Source organism: Mus pahari, chromosome 4 (genome assembly GCF_900095145.1).
Source record: "Mus pahari chromosome 4, PAHARI_EIJ_v1.1, whole genome shotgun sequence".
Taxonomy (NCBI): domain Eukaryota; kingdom Metazoa; phylum Chordata; class Mammalia; order Rodentia; family Muridae; genus Mus; species Mus pahari.
In genome coordinates, this window is record NC_034593.1 from 9,072,704 (window position 1) to 9,092,911 (window position 20,208).

The 20,208-nt window shown below is 37.8% G+C and overlaps 2 protein-coding genes across 6 annotated transcripts in view; one reads left to right on the forward strand and one right to left on the reverse strand.

Annotated features, from left to right (window-relative positions):
- Positions 1 to 3,250: 3,250 nt before the first annotated feature.
- Positions 3,251 to 4,891, reverse strand: LOC110320200 (protein FAM117B-like). Its single transcript, XM_021196108.1, has 3 exons — positions 4,886 to 4,891; positions 4,211 to 4,664; positions 3,251 to 3,692 (listed from the first exon to the last, which is right to left on the reverse strand). Exons 1-2 carry the CDS (start codon positions 4,889 to 4,891, stop codon positions 4,272 to 4,274), a joined length of 399 nt encoding a protein of 132 aa, XP_021051767.1. The 3' UTR covers positions 3,251 to 3,692; positions 4,211 to 4,271.
- Positions 4,471 to 20,208, forward strand: part of Ralyl (RALY RNA binding protein like) — a 683,608-nt gene continuing 667,870 nt past the window's right edge. For 2 of the 5 annotated variants that reach the window (XM_029537400.1, XM_029537404.1), the window contains exon 1: positions 5,605 to 6,276. In XM_029537400.1, the coding sequence (XP_029393260.1) occupies positions 6,225 to 6,276 (52 nt within the window). In that variant the 5' untranslated portion in view covers positions 5,605 to 6,224. The other 3 variants (XM_021196091.2, XM_029537405.1, XM_021196090.2) reach the window with 3 other exon arrangements.

Below are 20,208 nucleotides of genomic sequence, written 5' to 3' on the forward strand. Positions count from 1 at the left end.
CTTTACTAGAACTTACCACTGAGACTGAGGCTATATTGGATATATTTGGCAATATCACTGTTATTAAAGAAGAAATCTTTCTTTTCTCCAACAACCTTTACTTTCTCTGAGCATTTACTCGCCATTACCACAGAAGCTATCATGCATATTACAGGGACTGTAGCCCTCTCAGCAGATAAGGAAGTTCTCTTCCTGTTGCCTGCACTCAGACAGTCTTACTGAAAGCCTTGTAGAGCATCTATGTCTGTTATAAAGGCCCGCCCCCATCCTCCTCCCCTCCCTCTTCCTTTCTCTTCCCCTCTGCCTCTTTAATTTTGAGACCGGGTGCCTCTATATAGTCTAGGCTGTCCTTGAATTTCCTATTTAGACCAGGCTGGCCTCAAGCACACAAAGATCCATCTGCCTTTGCCTTCCAATGGTAGGACTAAGGGTGGGCACCACCATAACCCCAGCCCATATCACTTAAATAAACCCTCAGAAAAACAATATCACTTAAATAAAGCCTCAGAAAAAAAAATAAAATATTTAGTGGTGGGTGGTTTTCTTAATGAGCTTTCTCAATCACAGTTTGCTTCGCCTCATATAAATTCCCCTATGTCTTTGATCCCTGAAGGCCTCTCATTTGCTTATCTTAATTTGTATTAAAGCATTTTTAAATTAGCTTAATATTCTTAACATTTAGAACTTTTTCATATGCCTGTGCTCTCAGACAGCCACATTTTCATTTTCATTGGAAAAATCTAAGGAATTATCTTGGACGAAGTCCCAGTATCTAAATGTATAAAGTGACACATCTTATATCCACATTAAAGGGGTGACCGACAGGTCAGTAATCAATGAGTAATAGCATGGTGCTGAACTTGTTCTGCTCCCTCCCAAGTGTATTCATGAAGAAGCCAGTTTTGTGCCCATGCTTCTGGTGCATAGGTCACTTTATCAAAGAATTCCAGTAGTTTTTACATGTACTTTCTTAGCAATAAACATACTTACTCACTTAATATGTAAATACATAAATTACAACAATTTGGTTTATTTTCCTATATATCTTTCTGAATGTCTTTGTATTCTCTAAACTGATTTATGTGCAGAGTAAGATATTTAGAACCAAATCACACATAAATCTTGAAATTTCTTCCTGTGCTGGTTTGCTCATGCTGTATTATATGTACTTACACATCACCTGGTCAGCCGGGGTGACTGGATGAAATGTCTTGCTCTTGGTATTGTAGTTCCTTCAGATAGGAATATAGAGAAGCTGACATAACACTATCAAATCTTGGAACGAATGTTGACTAGTAGCAACAGAGCCCATAATGAGGAAAAAATAATGAAAAGTTAAGAAGAATAAATTTGTAAGAATTTGGCAATTCCAATCAACATTTTTTTAAAAAAAGTGATTTAAGGGCACTGGGTATAAACATGTCTACTTAAAGCCATATTATTATATAGTACATCATTTCCAACTGTCTATATTCATATGCTGGTGCCCATAAATATTTCATATGTCTTGAATATCTTCTGACAAAAAGGTTGAAATTGCACTGCACAGATTTCAAAGTAGAGTTTTCCTCTAGCATCATCATTTAGTGGTCTCATCTTAAGTTTGGTATACTTCATACTTGCATGTGCTGCAGGAACGACTGCAGAGCAGAATCAGAGGAGTCGTTTGTCTATTCAAGCTTCCAGAAGCTTCTGTGGTTAACCATGAAGGACGTGCTCAGAGCAGAATGGCACAGGCACATCTTTCCAAGACTTCTGTTTGCCTAGATGCTTTTTGCTTAGGAAACCTTTAACTATTATTTTCTCTGTTTAAAAATGTACTTTATTTGTGCTTTTTGCTACTGTATTTTTTATTAATCTTATATTTTAAATGTTTGTGCCCTTACATAATCAAAATAGCAAATAAAATTTTATGAACTATGACTGCAATTGGGGGTGAGTACAGCTTAGTTAGTTCCACAATATTCTTCCAATATACTAAACTTAAGAAAAATAGATTTCTGTTAAGAGGTATCAACAACATCTCTTGATAATTAACTTCTTTCATGTAGTATTTGAAGTACCTTATTCTAGCTGTAAGACCAGATTTAAGTCTGGCCCAACAACATCTCTCTTGTGCAATAGCAATAGAATCTTCCACAAATGACTTAAACTCTGACTTTTTTTCCTAAATATTTAAAATAAGGATAATAATGCCTTTGTCACAGAGCTCTATAAGAATTAAATGACAATCTTGGCTTTTTAAATGCTGTTCCTTTGATCTGAATTTTTTTTAATCCTGTTTTTAACGTGGTGGTGAGACCTAAAAAAGGAGAATGCCATCTTGGAAGTAAAGAGAAGTGGAATATTTTAAGCACTGGGCTGCAATTATGTAAGTAATGGAAGAAATGCAAGGAGGATATTTGATGGCTTGCTTTTCCTCAGCAGAGCTGCATTAAACATAAAGGGGAGTCATTTTATTGAATAATAAAAGCCTGACAATCACTGTGATTGGCTGGTGGCCATTACTGCAGTGCAATTCTAAACAGCTTGTTTTTCAAAGTTCTTCTTGAATAACTCTCTAAACCCAGACATTGCCTGGCCTGATATGAAGCTCCAAAACTCATTCTTAAAGTGAAGTTGCTCACAGTCGAATATCTCTGTAAATTATGGGAAAAGATGTTCATTAGAACTGACATCTCTTTAGTGTATTTCGATCTGGATATTCTTATGGAAAATGTAACAAACTTGGGTTTAAATAGCATAATTCATGAGACATGGAAGAAAAGGACCATGTTTGAAGGGATCTATTAAAAATCAAAATAAAACAAAAATGAAGATCAACAAGATCTTAGCACAACCCACATTTTCTCTGAGTTATCCAGAAGAAAAGTCAGGAGCTTCTCAATAGAACTTAAGGCTCCTGGTGTCCTGGACTCCACTTTGATGCACCCATCTGTTTCTGTCAGTAGTTCACATCCTATCTGGGAAGTGTGTATAATAAGTGAATTTAGTTGGCAATTTTCCAAGACACATATTTAATGATTTTTCAGGGCTATTTTAAGTATCTCTTATTTAAATTGTGGCTTAATACTTTATTTGATCAATGAATTTTGCCAAGAATGTTGTAGAAGCATTTGCTTTGGGAGCTCTCCGTAATGAATGTGTACTTAAATGTTGAAACTATCCAGGTTAGACTCCATCCAAAGCAGACATTTTATTTCCAACGGGTACGATGGAAAGAGTGGCGTAAAGATCAGAGTAGCAACATGAGAGACAACAAAACTATTTATTTGTATTTCATAATACAGACGTGGCAACTAATTTTGTGCAAACCACATTCAAAGCAATACGGAGAGAAGGTTTTGATAGAATAGTTTATGAAAGATGAAGAAAAATTAATTCATTGCAGAGCCCAGAAAGCTGATTCTGCAACAGGCAGCACTAGAAGAATCCCAAAGCAGTCAGTGATTGGCTGATAGCATCTTTGTTCCAGGGACAGGCATCCCTCAGCAGATGCTTGGTGAACTCCTTGTTTCTCTTCCACCTTCCAAAGCACTGCTCAGCCGCCTGGCTTGTAGCTGATCTTTAGCAGCCTTCTGGTGAGTGGTGCACATCTCCCCCTCTCGACCATCTCCAGGTGCCTGCTGCCGGGCAAACACTCACACAATGGACTCACTTGTCTGCCTCGATCCTCTCCTTGGACTTGCAGCCTGAGAATACAAGTTGCAAGAGTCTGAAGGACTTGCCTGGAGCTTGAACTACAGAGCCTTCCAGACAGGTCAAAGCTGGTGCTCAAGCAGACAAAACAAACAATGCCTGGCCCAGGAAAGAATAAATTATCCACGTTCACAACCCCGCCCAGCATCATGCAACAAGCAAAGGAAAACCTGGGATGGGATTTTTCCAAATAAAAGATTATTATTATTATTTTTTTAATCTTTTGAATGAGGGAACACCCGCAAGACAGAGAAAGGAATTGATGTTGGCTTTGCAGTGACAACGCCCCCTCCCTCCTCGCCACCCCCCCCCGCCCCGACAACGTACTGCACGAATCCAGGTTCTCGGAGAACCACAAGGAGGAAAACGGACCTGGGGGAGGAAATGACATGGGCAAAGCAATCTAGAAGAAAAAGGAGCCCGAAGATCAAATGAATAAAATGATTGAGTTAAACCGGGCTTAAAGAGTGAAACTTGGGGAGAGGGACAAGAGCTCTCTGCAGGAAACTACCTGGAGATGAAAGCCGGATAATAAGGAAGTGGCAAGTGGCAACTTTGCAGTGGGCAGCAAGTTATGTGCCCTCTGATGCCTCCGCTGAACATCCCTGAGCTGTTCTTCTTTGGCGGAGCGCCCGCAGCATCAGCACCAGCGGCAGTACCAGCAGCGGCGGAGGTGGCGGCGGCGGCGGCGGCGGCAGCTGCGCGCCTCCGGCCCGCCCCGCGCGGTCCCCGCTAGCCCGCGCCCTGCCCGTCTGCGTGTGCGTGTGCGTGCGCTCAGCCCAGCGTGAGCGGCACCTGCTAGTCCGGGCTCGCCGAGGAGGCCGCCTCGCCGGGCTCCCACCGCCGCGCCCGCCCGAGCGGCTCAGAGGGCTTCGAGGGCTCCGAGGTCGCCCAGCAGCCGCGGTCCCCCGGCCGCCTGCAAGTCCGCCCGGCTCCGAGTCACGTGTCAGTGCCCGAGGCAGAGACTGAGAAAAAAACGCGCTTCATTCCTTCTTCCACCGCCATACTGTATTTTCCTAAATCTCATTTTTATTCCAACATTTTACTCCCGCTCGGTGAGTACCTTCTCGGTGGCATTCTTGTCCTATTCTTTTTTTTTCCTTTTTTTTTTGTTTTTGTTTTTTTTTCTTCTTCTTTTTTTTTCTTCCCACTTCTTTGATTATTGTTTGTATTTGGGAAAGCTGACGAGCATGGTCTTAAGCCTTTTCCTGAATCAAGTTTTCCTAGCATGCGATGGTTCTCTAGACAAGGCGCTGTGTCTGGGAGTCCGCGGCAGCGGTGCTCTCTGCGAGCGGCTCCCAAGTCCAGCAAAATGTGCAACTGGTTTTATGGAAAAAGCGTTGTGAAGTATGGTGCCTATTTTTTTCCCTTTGTAAAGATAAGAAAGCATGTTTCTAACTCTTTTTATACGTACTCTTTTTCCGATTGCATTTTTGTGTAGGTGGGATTTTCCAGCAGTGTTCACAAGTTTGTCGTCTTGCAATTCGATTCGCACCACTGAGCAAAGACATTAATTTTGCATTTTTATGACCTTTTTGGAAGCCTGTGAGAAATATTTCGTTTTTTCCCCTCCTGTTTTTGATATCAGTTGATAACATGAAACTTTTCTTGCAGCTAGTTAAAGGGATTATTTTTAAGCAATTGCTTTTTTCCTCCTTTACATTAACTATTACTTTTGCACATTTGACTTTTTTATTTTAAAAAAACCCGAGATAATTTTATGATAGATATCCTGATATCTATATTATCCCTTCTTCCTCCTTCTCCCCTCCCCGTAAATCAATTTTCAAATGATGGCAGTGGAAGGTTTTTCTGGAAAAAAAAAAAAAAATGAAGTGCGGTTTGGTTTCCTTGTCAACGGAGGATGAAGTGAACAGCACAACAGCTCGCAGAGAGCAGGTACTTGGCCCCCTCGGTGGCGTTCCCCGGGTGTGTGATGGCAACGCTGGCCAAGAAGTCTGTGTGCGCGCGTGTGTGCGTGTGCGAGGGTGTGTGCGCGTGTGCGCGCCGGTTCTGGGCTGTGTCCGAGCCCGCAATGGGGAAAGCCTCGCCGGAAGCCAGAACCAAAGTGCTCTCTGGGCCGCGATGGTTTCGAAGATGCGAACATTCCCGTCCCCTGGTGGCGCCTAGGTTTGGGTGGCTGCAGGGGAACCAGAGCAGGGCGGGCGGTTCGGCAAGTTGGCCTGAGCCACCCGCAGCGCCGGAAGCCGAGGGCCCCGCGGGGCGCTGACTGTGCGGTGATCCAGCCCTCCGGGCGCGGGAGATGGAGGGTGAAGGGACGGGGACCCCGGCCGCCCGGGCGCTGGCGGCTGGTCAGGAAGCCAGAGCTCGAGGTGCCTAGGATGGCAGCAGTCCCTGAGCGCTGCTCTCTAGCCTCTGCGACCCGCGGGAGGAGCGCAGTGGGTTCTTCCCAGCCGCCTCTGCTAGCTCCGGCAGCTTCACGTCTTCCGTGTTGTCTCCCTCATGCTTTCCTGGCGGCGTCGCTTTGCTTTTAAACCCTTGCTGGTGTCTTCTGAGGAGAGGGAATGGTCACTTGTACTGGTGCATACTTAGGTTTAATGGGACGACGCCTACAAGGTACAAAATTATCCTTTCTTTAAAAATAGACTGTTTCTTTTTTAACCACCAGATTCTGATGGTATAGGTGCCCCCTACCCCAGGCTGATGATTGACGAATGGGTAGGGCAAAGGGCCATTGAAGGTGGCCACTGATGTAGTGCTGAAGTATTGAGGGTTGAAATGTCATCTATAGTGTTTGAGTGTCCTGTTGCACGTCTCCATAAACCCAGCAGTACTTTTCAGAGATGCACTGGCTGGCAATTTAAAAATAAAAAATCTTTTCTCTAGTTTTCACAGTAACAGAATCTGTGGGAGAATTTAGCTTCCAAATAAGTATAGGAAAGGCATAGAATAAATCTTAAAATCTTGAGAGGGACTACAGGTTGATTCTGAACCTTTCATTTTCTTTTCCAACCTTAAATGAGTTAGTTCCTTGTTAAATTTCTCATGTACACTGTTTGGGTTGTGATAAGCTAAACGAATTATATTGTTTTTTGACTTATTAAGTTTTCTTCTAGGTTATCTAAAAAAATTAAAAACTAAACTTTGGAAAACAAGGACTGTAGCAAAAGAATGAATAACTTATCCTATAGGTTTCCAACTGAACATTTTATTGAATTTCTATGTGTGCAGCTTGTGACATGAAAAGTTTGGTGTTTGTGTTTTATGCTTTGCAGTGAAATAAGGAGGAAAGACTCTGAGGGAAGTCTTGCAATGCAATATGCATTTTGCCTGTACTACACCTGTATAACTCTAAGATTCTTGCAAGTTGCATACATATGAGATTGTTCATTAATTCATTCTTTTATAGCCAGGCAACTTCTCATTAAGAAGTCTCATTGCATTTTTGAGTGAGAAGATCATTTTACTCTCTCTAAACACCAGTCTATTGCTTGAAGTGCATAGTTTTAAAATCAAAGCTTGTATTATAACTCTAAACAAAAATATGAAATTTCTTAATTTGTACTGTGAGCTCATAGCTAAATATGGATTTTCATATGAATCAGACAGCAAACAGAATACTTACCAAAGTCATTTACAATATACCATGTTCTTTGTTTTACATATATAGAAATGCTCATTTAAAATGATGTGCATGGATAATAGTTTTAATCGGTCATATGATAACAAAACTTTTCGTTCTTTGAAAATCAAAACAAAACCAAAGGGAGCAAGGGAGAAAGAAATAACCTGTGTGAGTAACCCTGGCTGTCCACTAGCAGGCTGGTTTTGTCCCAATCACAGCATATGCTCTCCTAAGATTGGCCAACTAATTTGCAGTTCTATGTTGTTTCCACATGAGACTGAAATCAGAGAAGTCATCTGAAGAGAAGGAAGTTCCCAGTGGGATCCTCTACATAAAGACCATGCCCTTTGTGTCTGTATGTTTCATTTATTTAATGTTGAGAGTTCATTATATCAAATATTTATTTTTCATTTCTATCTGTGATTTCCAAGTCATTCTAATCCATAACTCCACTGACTGAGCCAGGAACAGTGCAGCTCCCAACACTGATCATCTCTTGTGCAGTTTGGGGGTTTAAAACTGTGTAAGATAATATACTAGAGTTGGCACCGCCTACTGGTTTCTTATGGGAAAATGCATGCTTTATTCATTGACCCAGCTTCCCAATAGACTTCTCATCAACTTAACCATCCACTTTTTTCTTACTGGTTACTTTGTACTAGGTTTTTAGAGAATGAATTTGATTTGCCAGTTAAAAGGACAGGGAATAACTGACTGTTGAACTACAAACTAAACTCTGCTACGTTAAAAAGTTGTGGTGCATTCAAATAAAGATTAAGATGATGGAAAAAAAAAAGTTGTGGTGAAGTTTTCGCAAAGCTGAAACTACTTATTATATTTCCCAGAATGTTTCTCTGTAATATAAACTCTTAGCAGTCCTGAAAATACTGGGTTAATGAATTTGTAGTTTCTTTTAACTACAAACATTGCAGAGAAACAAAATCTTATTTTGTGTTCTGTCTTGTGTTTGTGGCTTATCCAAATATATTTAAAATGAGTTTTCCTTAATATAGTTTTCAATAAAATTTCTCTTTATGTTTCAAAAGTCAGGCTGGTCAGTTGTTTGTTTATTCCCCTGAGACTGTGTCAATTTACCTACATTATATTGGTGCTATGCATGAGGTGAAAAAGTTTTTAGCACTCTAGATATATTCAGTAATATATTTAACTAGAGAAGGTGTGTAAATACCTTTTATTTTTATGAAAGCCTAGTTATTCAAACAGAATGTTTAAATGTAAATTTTCATATTTTATTTGAAAATAACAATATAAAATAAATACGAGAATAAAATTTTGTATTTTCTCAGCCCAATAAAACATACTTCTTTTTTTTTTAAGTAATTTGTTGTATTTTATAGACATTTGGCTGCATTTGTGTCTATTCATTGTGTGAGTGTCTGGTGCCCATGGAGGCCAGTAGCAGGTGTCAGGTCCCCTAGAACTGGAGTTAAAGACTTTTGTGAATGACCACGTAGGTGCTGAGAAATGAACCTTGGTCCTATGGAAGAACAGATGATGCTTTTAACTTCTGGGCCATTTCTCTAGCCTCTGAATATGAATTTCTTAAGTAAAACAGTTATGTTTTGAATAAGAGAGTAAAAGGTATGACGTCCTTGTGTTTGAGAGGTTTCCACTGAGTGGGGTGTGGTCATGCTTTGATAACTGATATTGTAAGTCATTAGGCAGAGCGTTAAATAAAACAAGACATGAAGTCTTATAAAGGATGTTATGGAGGTAGAACATAGGTGGAATGGATTTATATGATTTATATTTTATTATTATTTATGTAATAATAAGAATTTCTAGAGTTTATTTTGGAACAAGAATTAACTGTATCTCAAAATGAGTTTGTTTAACAGTGTGGTTGGTTATGACCCTTATTGCATGATCATAAAGAAACACAAACTATCCTATGGCATACTGATGATTAGTTTTCTTCCCATTGATTATGGGGCTTGAGGAAGTAAGAAAGAGTTGAGTTTACAAAGTGTCTTCACTGATTGCCTGTAACTGTTATTAACCTCTTATTTTTTAATCAGTTTTTTTTCAGTTAACTATACAAAATGTTTTTTAGATTTCCATACTTTATCATGGTTCTTTGATTTAATATGTTTTTAGTACTTGACAACAATTATATAATCTTTCCCAGTAAGGCCAGTGAAATATTTGGTTTCATTGTATCACAAACACAACAAAAATAATCACTGAGCAGAATCTTGGAGCAGGTGGTGCAGTACTACTTCTGTACCTAGTGACAGATTCAGCACCTGGGGTTCTGAACACCTCAACCACAGACTCCCACTTATTCCAAAATTTTATTTGTGTAAGAAATAGATTTAATTCAGGTATTGTCAACTTTTGTTAGATACACAATATTGGTGAATGTTTTGTCTTTGTTTTGTTAGACTTACGCTAAGCACTCAATTGGTATTTAAGAAAATTGACTTTGTACTTTCTAGTTATTTCAGAAACTTAGAAATCTTTATCTGCACTGAATTGTCTTCCCGTTTTTCTGATACTTATTCAGGTTAATATCCTTTTGTTCTCTGTTACTAGAACAGAGATGGAAGTGGCAGAACTTTGTCGAGGATGACTGTCCTCTGGCATGTCCTTGGAGATTCCACACCTGGAGATTTCCTTCTCTTACCATGTTTAAACCTATGTTGAGAGGGAAATTATAAATGACATGGAAACACTCTCCTGATTTCTGATTTCCTGAAATGGGCAATGGGTGCCTCACCAAGCACAGTTATAATAGTGAAAAAATAAAGAGGTTATATTTTTGGTAAAATATAATTAAATTCTCCAGTTAATATTATTTTTGTTTGGAGTAAAGTAGTTGAATTTTTTTCCTCAATTTCACACTGGAAATTAATTGTAGTTATATATACTGTGTGAGTGTAGATAAGATCTTATGTACATTTTGTTAACTATATGATATATATGTCATAGTTTATATGTTAATGTTATATATTACATAGTATAATATATTTCTGGGTAGTCTGAAAATTTTGTTAGTTAGGGTTAAAGAAAGGCTATTGGTTTCTTATTCGATGTCAAAGACAAAGAAATGGAAGAGAACTAAATTTATTTTTAAAAAATATATTAGCTTATATTAATAATACAAATATTAATAATACACATTATGATATTTTCATACATATACATAATATATTTCAATGGTATTCAGCCCAATTCTTTTTTTTTTTTTTTTTTTTTTTGGTTTTTCAAGACAGGGTTTCTCTGTGTAGCCCTGGCTGTTCTGGAACTCACTCTGTAGACCAGGCTGGCCTTGAACTCAGAAATCCACCTGCCTCTGCCTCCCAAGTGCTGGGATTAAAGGCGTGCGCCACCACTGCCCAGCCTTCATCCCAATTCTTTTCTCCCCTCCTTTATTAACCTCCTTCCTCTTCTTTGTATGTGTGTGTGTGTGTGTGTGTGTGTGTGTGTGTGTGTGTGTTTGTCCCAGTGAAGTTCATTAGCTTGTTAATAGGAACACAGTAATAGCTTATTTACAAGAGTACACCTTACCACTGACTTAGCAGTAGAGAAAGTTTCTATACATCCCATTAGCACATGAGGAAACCTTCCAGGACAGAGTGTAGATAGTACCAAACATGTGCAGAGCTTAGGCATGTACTCACAGCTGCTGAGTTAAAGTCTACAGCCCTGTTCTAGCTGGAGGTCAGTGTTAGTGCAGATCTCCCTTCCCTCAGCTCTTACTTCTAGCTGCCCTTCTGCAATGTTCCCTATACTCAGAAGGGCTTATGGAGATGCTATGAATGTGTCATTTACCCATGGGCAACTGACAGTTATTTATTCTTTGTGCTTTGACCAGTTATGATATTCCTCAGTTACTACTGGCCACTGGGTCAAACAAACAAAAAGCCACCAACACCACCACTACCAAGATCTTTGACTAAGTCTGATAGCATTGCTATCATGAGTAAAAATGCATCAGTAAAAGTTATCAATAAGGAATTTGAAAGGAATATCATGTCTGCTTAATAAACAACAGAAGAGACTTTCCCACTGGGGCCTGTGACCCCACTAGGCAGGAGTCTTGGGCTGTATTTACAGTAACTCCATTCAGAACATGACTATCTCCATAACAGATTTGGCATCATAATACTGGTGGTTTCACTTTGGCTGACTGGAAACTATTGCTGTGGACAGTATTCAAAATTGACTAATTCATGACAATTTGCTCCAGCAGGTGCTATAGCACCTTCAGGCTCTAAGAAGGCTACCCAGAGGAGACAAATTTCTAGCTATTCTCCAGCATGATGCTGTGGAACATGACTGCCCATCTACTTGTTCCCCTACCGAGTATGAAGTACATCCCTGTTTTACATGTTGAAGAAAACTAACATTGAGAGATAAATAGACTTCCAGAGTTCCCAGGGCTAGTGAAGGGTGTAGGAATATGTGGGAAGTCTAAATGATGTCACATCACACTGCTTGCATACATGTGCATTGTATGTAGATGACATTTTGAGTTGCATTGCTTTTCCTAGTATGAAATACCTTCTATGCGTTTACTCTTAATACATTACAGAGACTATAGTTTGGCAAGTTTACATTACTGTGTATCTGTCATTAGGGAGAACTTAAGCTGGCAATAACACTAAGTAGTATCACATGGAGAATTACTGAAGAATCTCACTAAAGGATTGTATTAGTACACATTTGTGCAAGACTCTTTAAGCACGGACGAATACAGGGAAATTGATGAGCTATCATAGATTTTCATCTGATACTGTGATGAAATAGACTGTTCTTTGACTATAGTTGCTTTGTCAAGCCCTGTGAAAAAAGTTCAGTATTTGTTTACTAGGCATGTGTGAATGTGGAGAGCTTGGGCATGTAATCACAGCTGCTGCCTTCAAGTCTACAGCAGTGGGAATCTCTTTCCTCCAAACTCTGATGGTATGAAATGGGAAAAATGAGGCTTTTGGACAAGGTAACAAAACAAGCTATTCCGGCCATCGCAATACAGGGCTATAAATACAGGTGTTGTCTCTGGCTGCCAGCATCTCACCAGCAACCTCATCTTTGATTTTCGCTGTTACACCTAATTGAATGTGACAATTTCTAAACGCACTTTATCTGTTTGTTAATACTGTAAAACACATACAACTGCAAAAAGTTATTTTAAGATGCTGTGTTTAATTGCTGTTTCAGATGTGTGAAAAACTTCTATTATGGAAGAGTTTTCTTGGTGCTTAGGAAATTGGATATTCTTAGGAGTGAGAAACATACAGCAGAATGAGGGCAGAGTGAATGAAGAAGGAATGGATCTAGGTGTTTTTTCAATACAATGTACATGTGCACAGTCAGTAGTTTAAAAGCCACGGTGAAGTAAGGGTTAAAAACGTCCATCTGATGTTGGAGTCTGGGTAACTGGAAATTGGTGTTAGAAAACAACAGCTGAGCTGGTATATAAACGAGATCCTTGTACACTGAAGGATCCTGCTTGTAGATTTGTATATCACACTAGCTTGAAGACCAGCATTAACCTAGGAAGAAATAACCAATGTGCAACTGGGCATTAGAATATTCAGTGGCAGAAGCAGATATTACAAACCTGCCTATTAAGGAATTTAGGGGGAGGTAGACAGACAGGGGCATATATTTGGCTAATGTCTGCATTTTTTATTATAATGCACAAGGGAATGGTACAATATAGAAAACTAAATGCTGTTGAAACGTGTTTGTGTGTGTCTGTGTATGTGCACCTGTGGTTGGGTGTACTCAATAGAAGTAAAATATGGGCACAAAGAAATGCAAGAACTGAAGAAGTTAAAAATCTGTGGTTAAAATCACTTAATTTTAAAACATAAATAAATGAGAGAGAATAGAATTGGAAAAGTGAATGAAATATTGACCATGCTGGATATGGTGTGGTAACACCTTGAAGAGGTACATTTCAAAAATTTTATTGAATGTGTGTGCGTGTGTGTGTGTGTGTGTGTGTGTGTGTGTGTATTTTATATATGTAACATAAACTTCATAGGAAGAGCAGGGAAATATTTCATGGAAATATAAAAGTAATTTTTACATGTAGAAAAACAAAACAAAACAAAATAAAAAAAAACCAAAAACAAGTACTGCTATTCTAAGAATGAAATAAACAAAGAAAGGTATAATCTCTAAGTATTACAATTCACTGCAAAGCTTTTAAAGACATATGCCATACTTTTATCATCCATGTATAGTGAAGAAACTTAAAGGACACATGCTTCCAGCATGCTGGACATGTCTTCTACTGTATCATGGCTGTGGAGAAGAATCCTCAGCTAAGAAGTACAGTTCTGGTAAAGTCTCCTGATACCCACGATGTCTAGGATGTCTCACGCTGGAAAGCAACAGAAATGCTCAAAGGTAAATAACTTATATCAGTGGAATCATGAAGTAGTTTGAAGGATATTACAAGTGACAAATTAGGATTAATTTTTCTATTAAACACAAGTAAAGTGAATAACAAAACAGCAAATAAAGTAAAATATATGAGTCCACAGTGTTATGATAAAATTATATTAAAAGGCAAAGTTCTAACAGTTACTAAGCCATTAAATGGCTTACCTCTTCGGATGACCCCGTCTTTCTTTATGAAAGACAGAGTTTCTTGGTGACATTAGTTACATACACTATCTACATAAAGCCCAAGTTGTGGGCCACATAGCTCTCAGGAGCTGTCTTGATGGAAATAGGGTATAGGATTAGTGTTACTAGAGAAAGGTCTTCACTCTTGTTCGGAGTCCATGATAACCTCATGCTTATCTGTTCTAGTTTCTGTGCTCCCATTCCAATGTTAGTTAATCTGTCTTCTCTGATATTTGAAAGCACAGTGTTAAGTCAAGATTAACAAGAATCTCTCTGAGAACTTAGCCAAACGCACTTGTAGTCAAAAAAAATGCCAATAACAAGACTGGATTGGACAAGGTGGCAAGGACAACTCTGAGATGAATGGAGCAGGAAGGGTAAGATTCGACAATTGAAGGTTCACAGTGAAATGGCTGGAGCTTCAGAGGAGAATTTTATGAATCTAGGTTTGTAATGAAATATATATATATATATATATATATATATATATATATATATATATAACAATGAGCACTCTTTAGAGAGTGGTGAGGCTTACAGGTTGCTAAGGAAGAGATAATAGATGATATATTGAGTTACTGTAAACCTCGGTGTAAAAGCTATTTTTAAAAAAGTATGAAAGAACAAAAGAAAAATGTAAACGAAAACAAGCATTGCATAGAAAGCACCAACAAAATCTCTTTAAGTTTATAATCTCTAACACTTAAGGTTTTTCATTTTTTACTTTTGGGGTTTTATTTTTTTTCTTTACATTATGAAGAGAACAGTGCCATGCGTTATATGTTTTCATTTTATTTATGTCTGTATAGTGTTCTGTATTCCATAAATAAATTTGTCACAGGATGTGGAAACGTAGTCAGTGACTTATAAAGAGGTCACTTACCGGAACCAGAAAGAATAATATAGTGAACTGCAATTAAATACATTCAATATAAAAACAAAAAATCCAAAATCATAAAATCATTTAGATGAAAATGCACAGCATATTTGCTAACATATTTAATACTGCAGTTCAAACGTTAGTTTTAGTCTCAAGTCTTGGTTGCAAAAGAAATGGGTAATGTTTGTCCTGTTGCTGCTCCATCTCCATCCTGTCAAGGTATTGACTGACAGTCTGACCCACAGGGGAAGAAGACACTTAGGTATCATGTTCCTGACCGTTTTATCCTAATCCAGAACAGAAGAGGACCGGGGAACAAGTAGGTATCTTGTGAAATGTCTCAGAACGACAAAGTTGCATCATAAGATATGAACTCAAAATGTGTTAATTCTAAAACATGAATATGCACTACATTGGTTTCTCTAGGAGCCAGAAGAGAAAAGATGCCTTGATTTAAGCGTGGGTTATTGATATTTCTCTAACACTGTTTACATGCTCCCATAATTAGTTGTCTCACATGAACTTTCTACAGAGAGAAGACAGTTCAGAATGAACAGTGTTGTCACTAGGACTAAAAGTGACCCTGCTTTTGAGAGTCCTGAATACTTTTCCTATGTGGTCAAAGTATTTCTCATGTAGTAATTACTTAGGAAGTTTTTTGTTTGTTTGACTTGTTTTGTTTTGATTTGAGAGGGGATGTTTTGTTTTTATAGCTAAGGAAGTGTAATCAGGGAGACTGTTTTTAAAAATTGCAAAATGTAACAGAACAAAGTCTAGTCCACTTTCTGATTTCAGAACTTACTTGGGAAGTAATAAGAAGGTGCATAAAGTTGATAATTAAACATAGGCACAGCATAATTCTTCAAATTGTTAAGAGCATGACATAGTTGGAGTATAGTGTCTTTCTGCTTCAGCAGCTTCCTATGCTTCTTGTGGATAGGTAGGTATGTGTGCACATTCCACATTGTGCCTATTGAGGTCAGGGAGAACTTTTATAGTCAGTTATCTTGCCCACCTTTTCCAGCGATCAATCCCCAGCCGCCAGGCTTTCCCAGCACCCAGAGTTCGCTGCTTGAGCCATTCCCTTGGCTGATGTTTCCTTTAGGAGGTTTTTCAAGAGGCTGAAACACAGCAACTGTGCAGTGATGAACAAGAGGCACATTAGAGGGCTGAAGAAGAGGTTTAAACATTAATAATTATGAGTCACTAATGAGAGTGAAGCAAAAGGCAACAGTAGAATTATGATGAAGCAAAGAACTACAATATTTATCATTTTCTTTATTTTCTTTATTTCACACAAATTTTAATTCTTTAATACATAGTCTGAAGTTTAAAGAGAATTTTTTGTAGCATATTTAGAAAACTCATAATTTAAAGTTCTGAATCTAAACATATAGATGGGATAAATTAAATGAAACTAGTTTAGGTAAGAAATACTTCCTTGTCCTTTTAATGTGGTTGCAAATTTAACTATACTATGTATGCTGTATAGCTATTTAAATTGGATTACTGAAGCCTAGCATGAATATGTATTCTGTTTTATTTGACTTTAGAACACTGTCTATCACATTTGTGATCTTCTTATTTCAGAATGTATTGATGTTTCTTACATGCTACAGTTCCAAGACTTGAAAGTGGTGCAATTCTAGGATGAGAATGAAAAGAAGAAAAAGAATAGTTAGGGGAACTGAAGCGAGCACACTATCAGGACATGAGTTCTAGAGTCCAACAGTATAGAGAAGATCTGTAACAAAGAAGGCCTCCAATCTGAAATGGCCTAGACGTGACAAATAAGTCAGGTGAAACAGATGGATCTAAATTCTATGTTCTATCTAGCTCAATTAACCCAAAGTATCAATATAACATCATTACACGATTACTTTAAACAGCCCTGTCCTTTTGTTCTGTCTTTGAAATCCAGTTTTATATTCTATTTGAAGTGCAGAGATATACGTGGTTTACAGGTGCACATGCACCACTATGACTCTCACAAAGTCCAAGGCTCAGGTCTTAGAAAAATCTCAGGATTATGTCATGATTTTAAACTCTTTTTGACATCTTATTCATTTTCAGAGCATAGCCAAGATAGATTTTTAAAATACTCTCTGATTGTTTCAATTTCAATTTTCACTTTTTATTAAGAATATAAATTGAAATCCATTCAAACACATTTCGTACTAAGAATTAATCCCAAAGTGTGGTCAGTTGACTAAGAACTATCAAATTTACCTTGATAGTTATTTTGCTTTAGAAACAAGGTAACCACTTTACCAAATATGCTTTTTTTTTCAACCAATTCATTCATAATTTGATTCTACATGTAAAGAGATGATGCTACTGCCAGGAATGGACATCTTCACAGAGGTTTCTCTCTTAGGAAATGTCCCTGGCCCTTAATGGTTTTCGTGAAAATTGTTCAGGATCCTGCAGAGACATTCATTCACTGTGATATTAACAAAATGATACACTGAATAATTTAATTGAATACAGATCCAGTGCCCTTTGACTCCCAAATGAAGCAGCATATTTTGGGTATTGTAACCTGCTTTCTCTTTCTGAAATCCATAAACATGAATAAACAAGAGCCTTTCATTCTCTGTTCGTCCTTTGCCACCTCAACCTTGTTTGCTTCATCTTACATTTTCATTAGATGAGGTTTTTTCTTAGGCTTGCTCAAAGTTTGCATCAAAGGGCTTTTCTCCACAATGAGGTCTAGCCTCCTAAGTAAAGAGGCTGGGCACATGACACGTGCACAGCCTGTATTTCAGGTCTGATGGTGACAGTAGAGATGGCAACAGAGGCTGGGAAGATGAATCCAAGAGTAAAGTGCTTGTGACACAAGCTTGATGGCTTGAATGAGAATCCCCCGCGCATTTGTAAAGCCAGGCACAGTAGCATGAATCTGTGATCCTTGTACTCACAAGATGAGGAGTAGAAGCAGAAGATCCCAGTGTAGCTCACATGTACAGTTAGCTTGGTGTACATTTTAGAATACAATAAAGCAGACCTGTCTCAAACAAGATAGGAAAAAAGATCAACACCTGAATTGTTCTCTGTCCTCCATATTTACATCACCACCTATGTACACATGCAAACATATCATATGTACACAGATGCACTCACATACATAGGGAGCATTGATTTATATTGATTGTGCATGAGGGATTGTCCTCATTGTTGGGTTCAGACACTTGAAGTCTTTTTTTCCAGATATTTTCAGCATTGTGGTAAATTCTCTGTTCATGACACATGAAAATGACAACAACAACAAAAAAAGGCATTGAGCCTTCACAGGACAAAGGGCCTCTCCTTCCATTTATAGCCAACTAGGCCATCCTGTGCTACATATGCAGCTAGAGCCATGAGTCCTACCATGTGTTTTCTTTGATGGGTGGTTTAGTCCCAGGGAGCTCTGGAGATACTAGTTAGTTCATATTGTTGTTCCTCCTATGGGTTGCAGACCCCTTCAGTTCCTTAGTACTTTCTATATCTCCATGTAGGACCCAGTATATGGCAGCTTTTTAAATGTGAGTTACATTAATTTTACAAAGAGAATTTTACTTTTATCTTTGTTTGGTACTGTCTATAAATTTCCCTTAAGTGAAAATGTTCTGAGGATACATAAATATTGAAAATCAATACCTGTGAGAGGTTTTTACCAAGAGTTTGAACTATTTGCAAGTTTATCCTAAATTAATTTTTTTACTTAATTGAAATGCAGCTGTTTCAACATTTGCCACTTAAAATATACAAGAATTTTCAACTTAGATAAATTAAAGCTCATACAAAACAGGATTGATTTTGCTTCTTTCTTAACAAAATATTTTTTTCATGTAAAATTATACACGTGTCCAAATTAAGAAAATTAAGTTTCAGACAAAATAGTGTTGATATATTGTGTTCTTAAAGCCATCCCACCCCACTGGTAAGGTCTTTGAGAATTTTTTTGTGGTTTGTGAGTACAAAATGATAGGATTAAAATTCTATTTTTGAAAAGGGTATGGGGCAAGAGGTATTTTGATGATACTGATCAATCACTGACTTATGTGATTTGTCACCTTCCAAACTGTGAGTGCAGTCTTTCCATGAGTTGTACAATATGTTGCTTTCATATTACTCCATGGCTCTATAATGCATTTATCCAATAATTTTTTTATTCAAGTTTTTCACCATTATAGGTTGTGTGATACTGTGTAATATAGGAGACTGAATATCATAGTGTAGAAAGGTCAAAAAATCTTGAATATCTAAGTAGAAAGAAAATTGAATGTTAAAATTGCACCTTTTTTTCTATTAATTCTGAGGATTAATTTGTCTTTGTAATTTCAACTACAAATATGACCCATCATGCAGCAAATATAGCCAAACTAATACTTAAAGGTGATATGTAAAATGAAGTGCCTTAAGTCTGTAAAATATTAAATATATTCTGTATTTTGAAATTAAAGTGACTTAGTGTCTGTGAATAAAACTCTTGATGGAACAAGAGTTTAATAAGAGAATATTGGTATTGGATTTCAGCCAGTCATATCCAATTGTTTCATTATTCTAAGCTAAACTTCAGTGAACACCCACTGCCCAACCTTTCAAGGGACGAGGGATAAGTGTGTCTGTATGGGGTAAGTGTGTCTGTAAGGGTGCCTTTGGGAATCAGTTGCTTTTGAGCAATGTTAGCACATTAATACTTAGGCGACTTGGCTTCCAGTTACATTTGTAGTTCTCAATCTTTGAAGCCCAATTACGTAATGTTGTTCTCTGTCTTTGAATTATCTTTGACACATATTAAAGTAACTTTAGCAAGATAAGCTTTGGATACTCATAGACAGGAGGATTTTAATTCTTGCACACCATTATGACTCTCTGTGGTTATTTTTGGGTTCATGCATCATTTTCTCTTTGTTATTTTGACATAAAAAAATCAGTAGTGTTGTTCTTATTTTCTGGAGTGGTATTTACTAGCATTGTACACTTATACTCAGTTTTAAAAGTTGTATTTATTTTATGTGTACATATGTGTGCCTGAGTGTATGTGTGTGTGCCATCTGTGTGTAGGAGCACACAGAGGCAGAGAGGCCTTGGAGTCCTGGAACTATGTTGTTATAAAGGCTTATAAGCCACCATGTGGATGTTGGGAACTGAAACCTGAGGTTATTTTTCCACAAAAGAGTTAAGTTTTCTTAACTGCTGAACAATCCCTCCAGCTCTTGATGTGCACTTTTAATTTATCTGAATTCACACATTTGCTCATGCATTCACACATAGGCCTAGAGCCCAGCAAGTGTTCAAGAAAGATTTTGCTTTATTATTTGGCCCTGTTAGAAAGTCTGGTTCATTGGTCTTAGACATTATTTAAGTTCTATATAATGCCATAGTACTGTGTAAATATGTAATACAGAAAAATATTTTCAGAAGAAATTTTACATATATTCAGGATGAT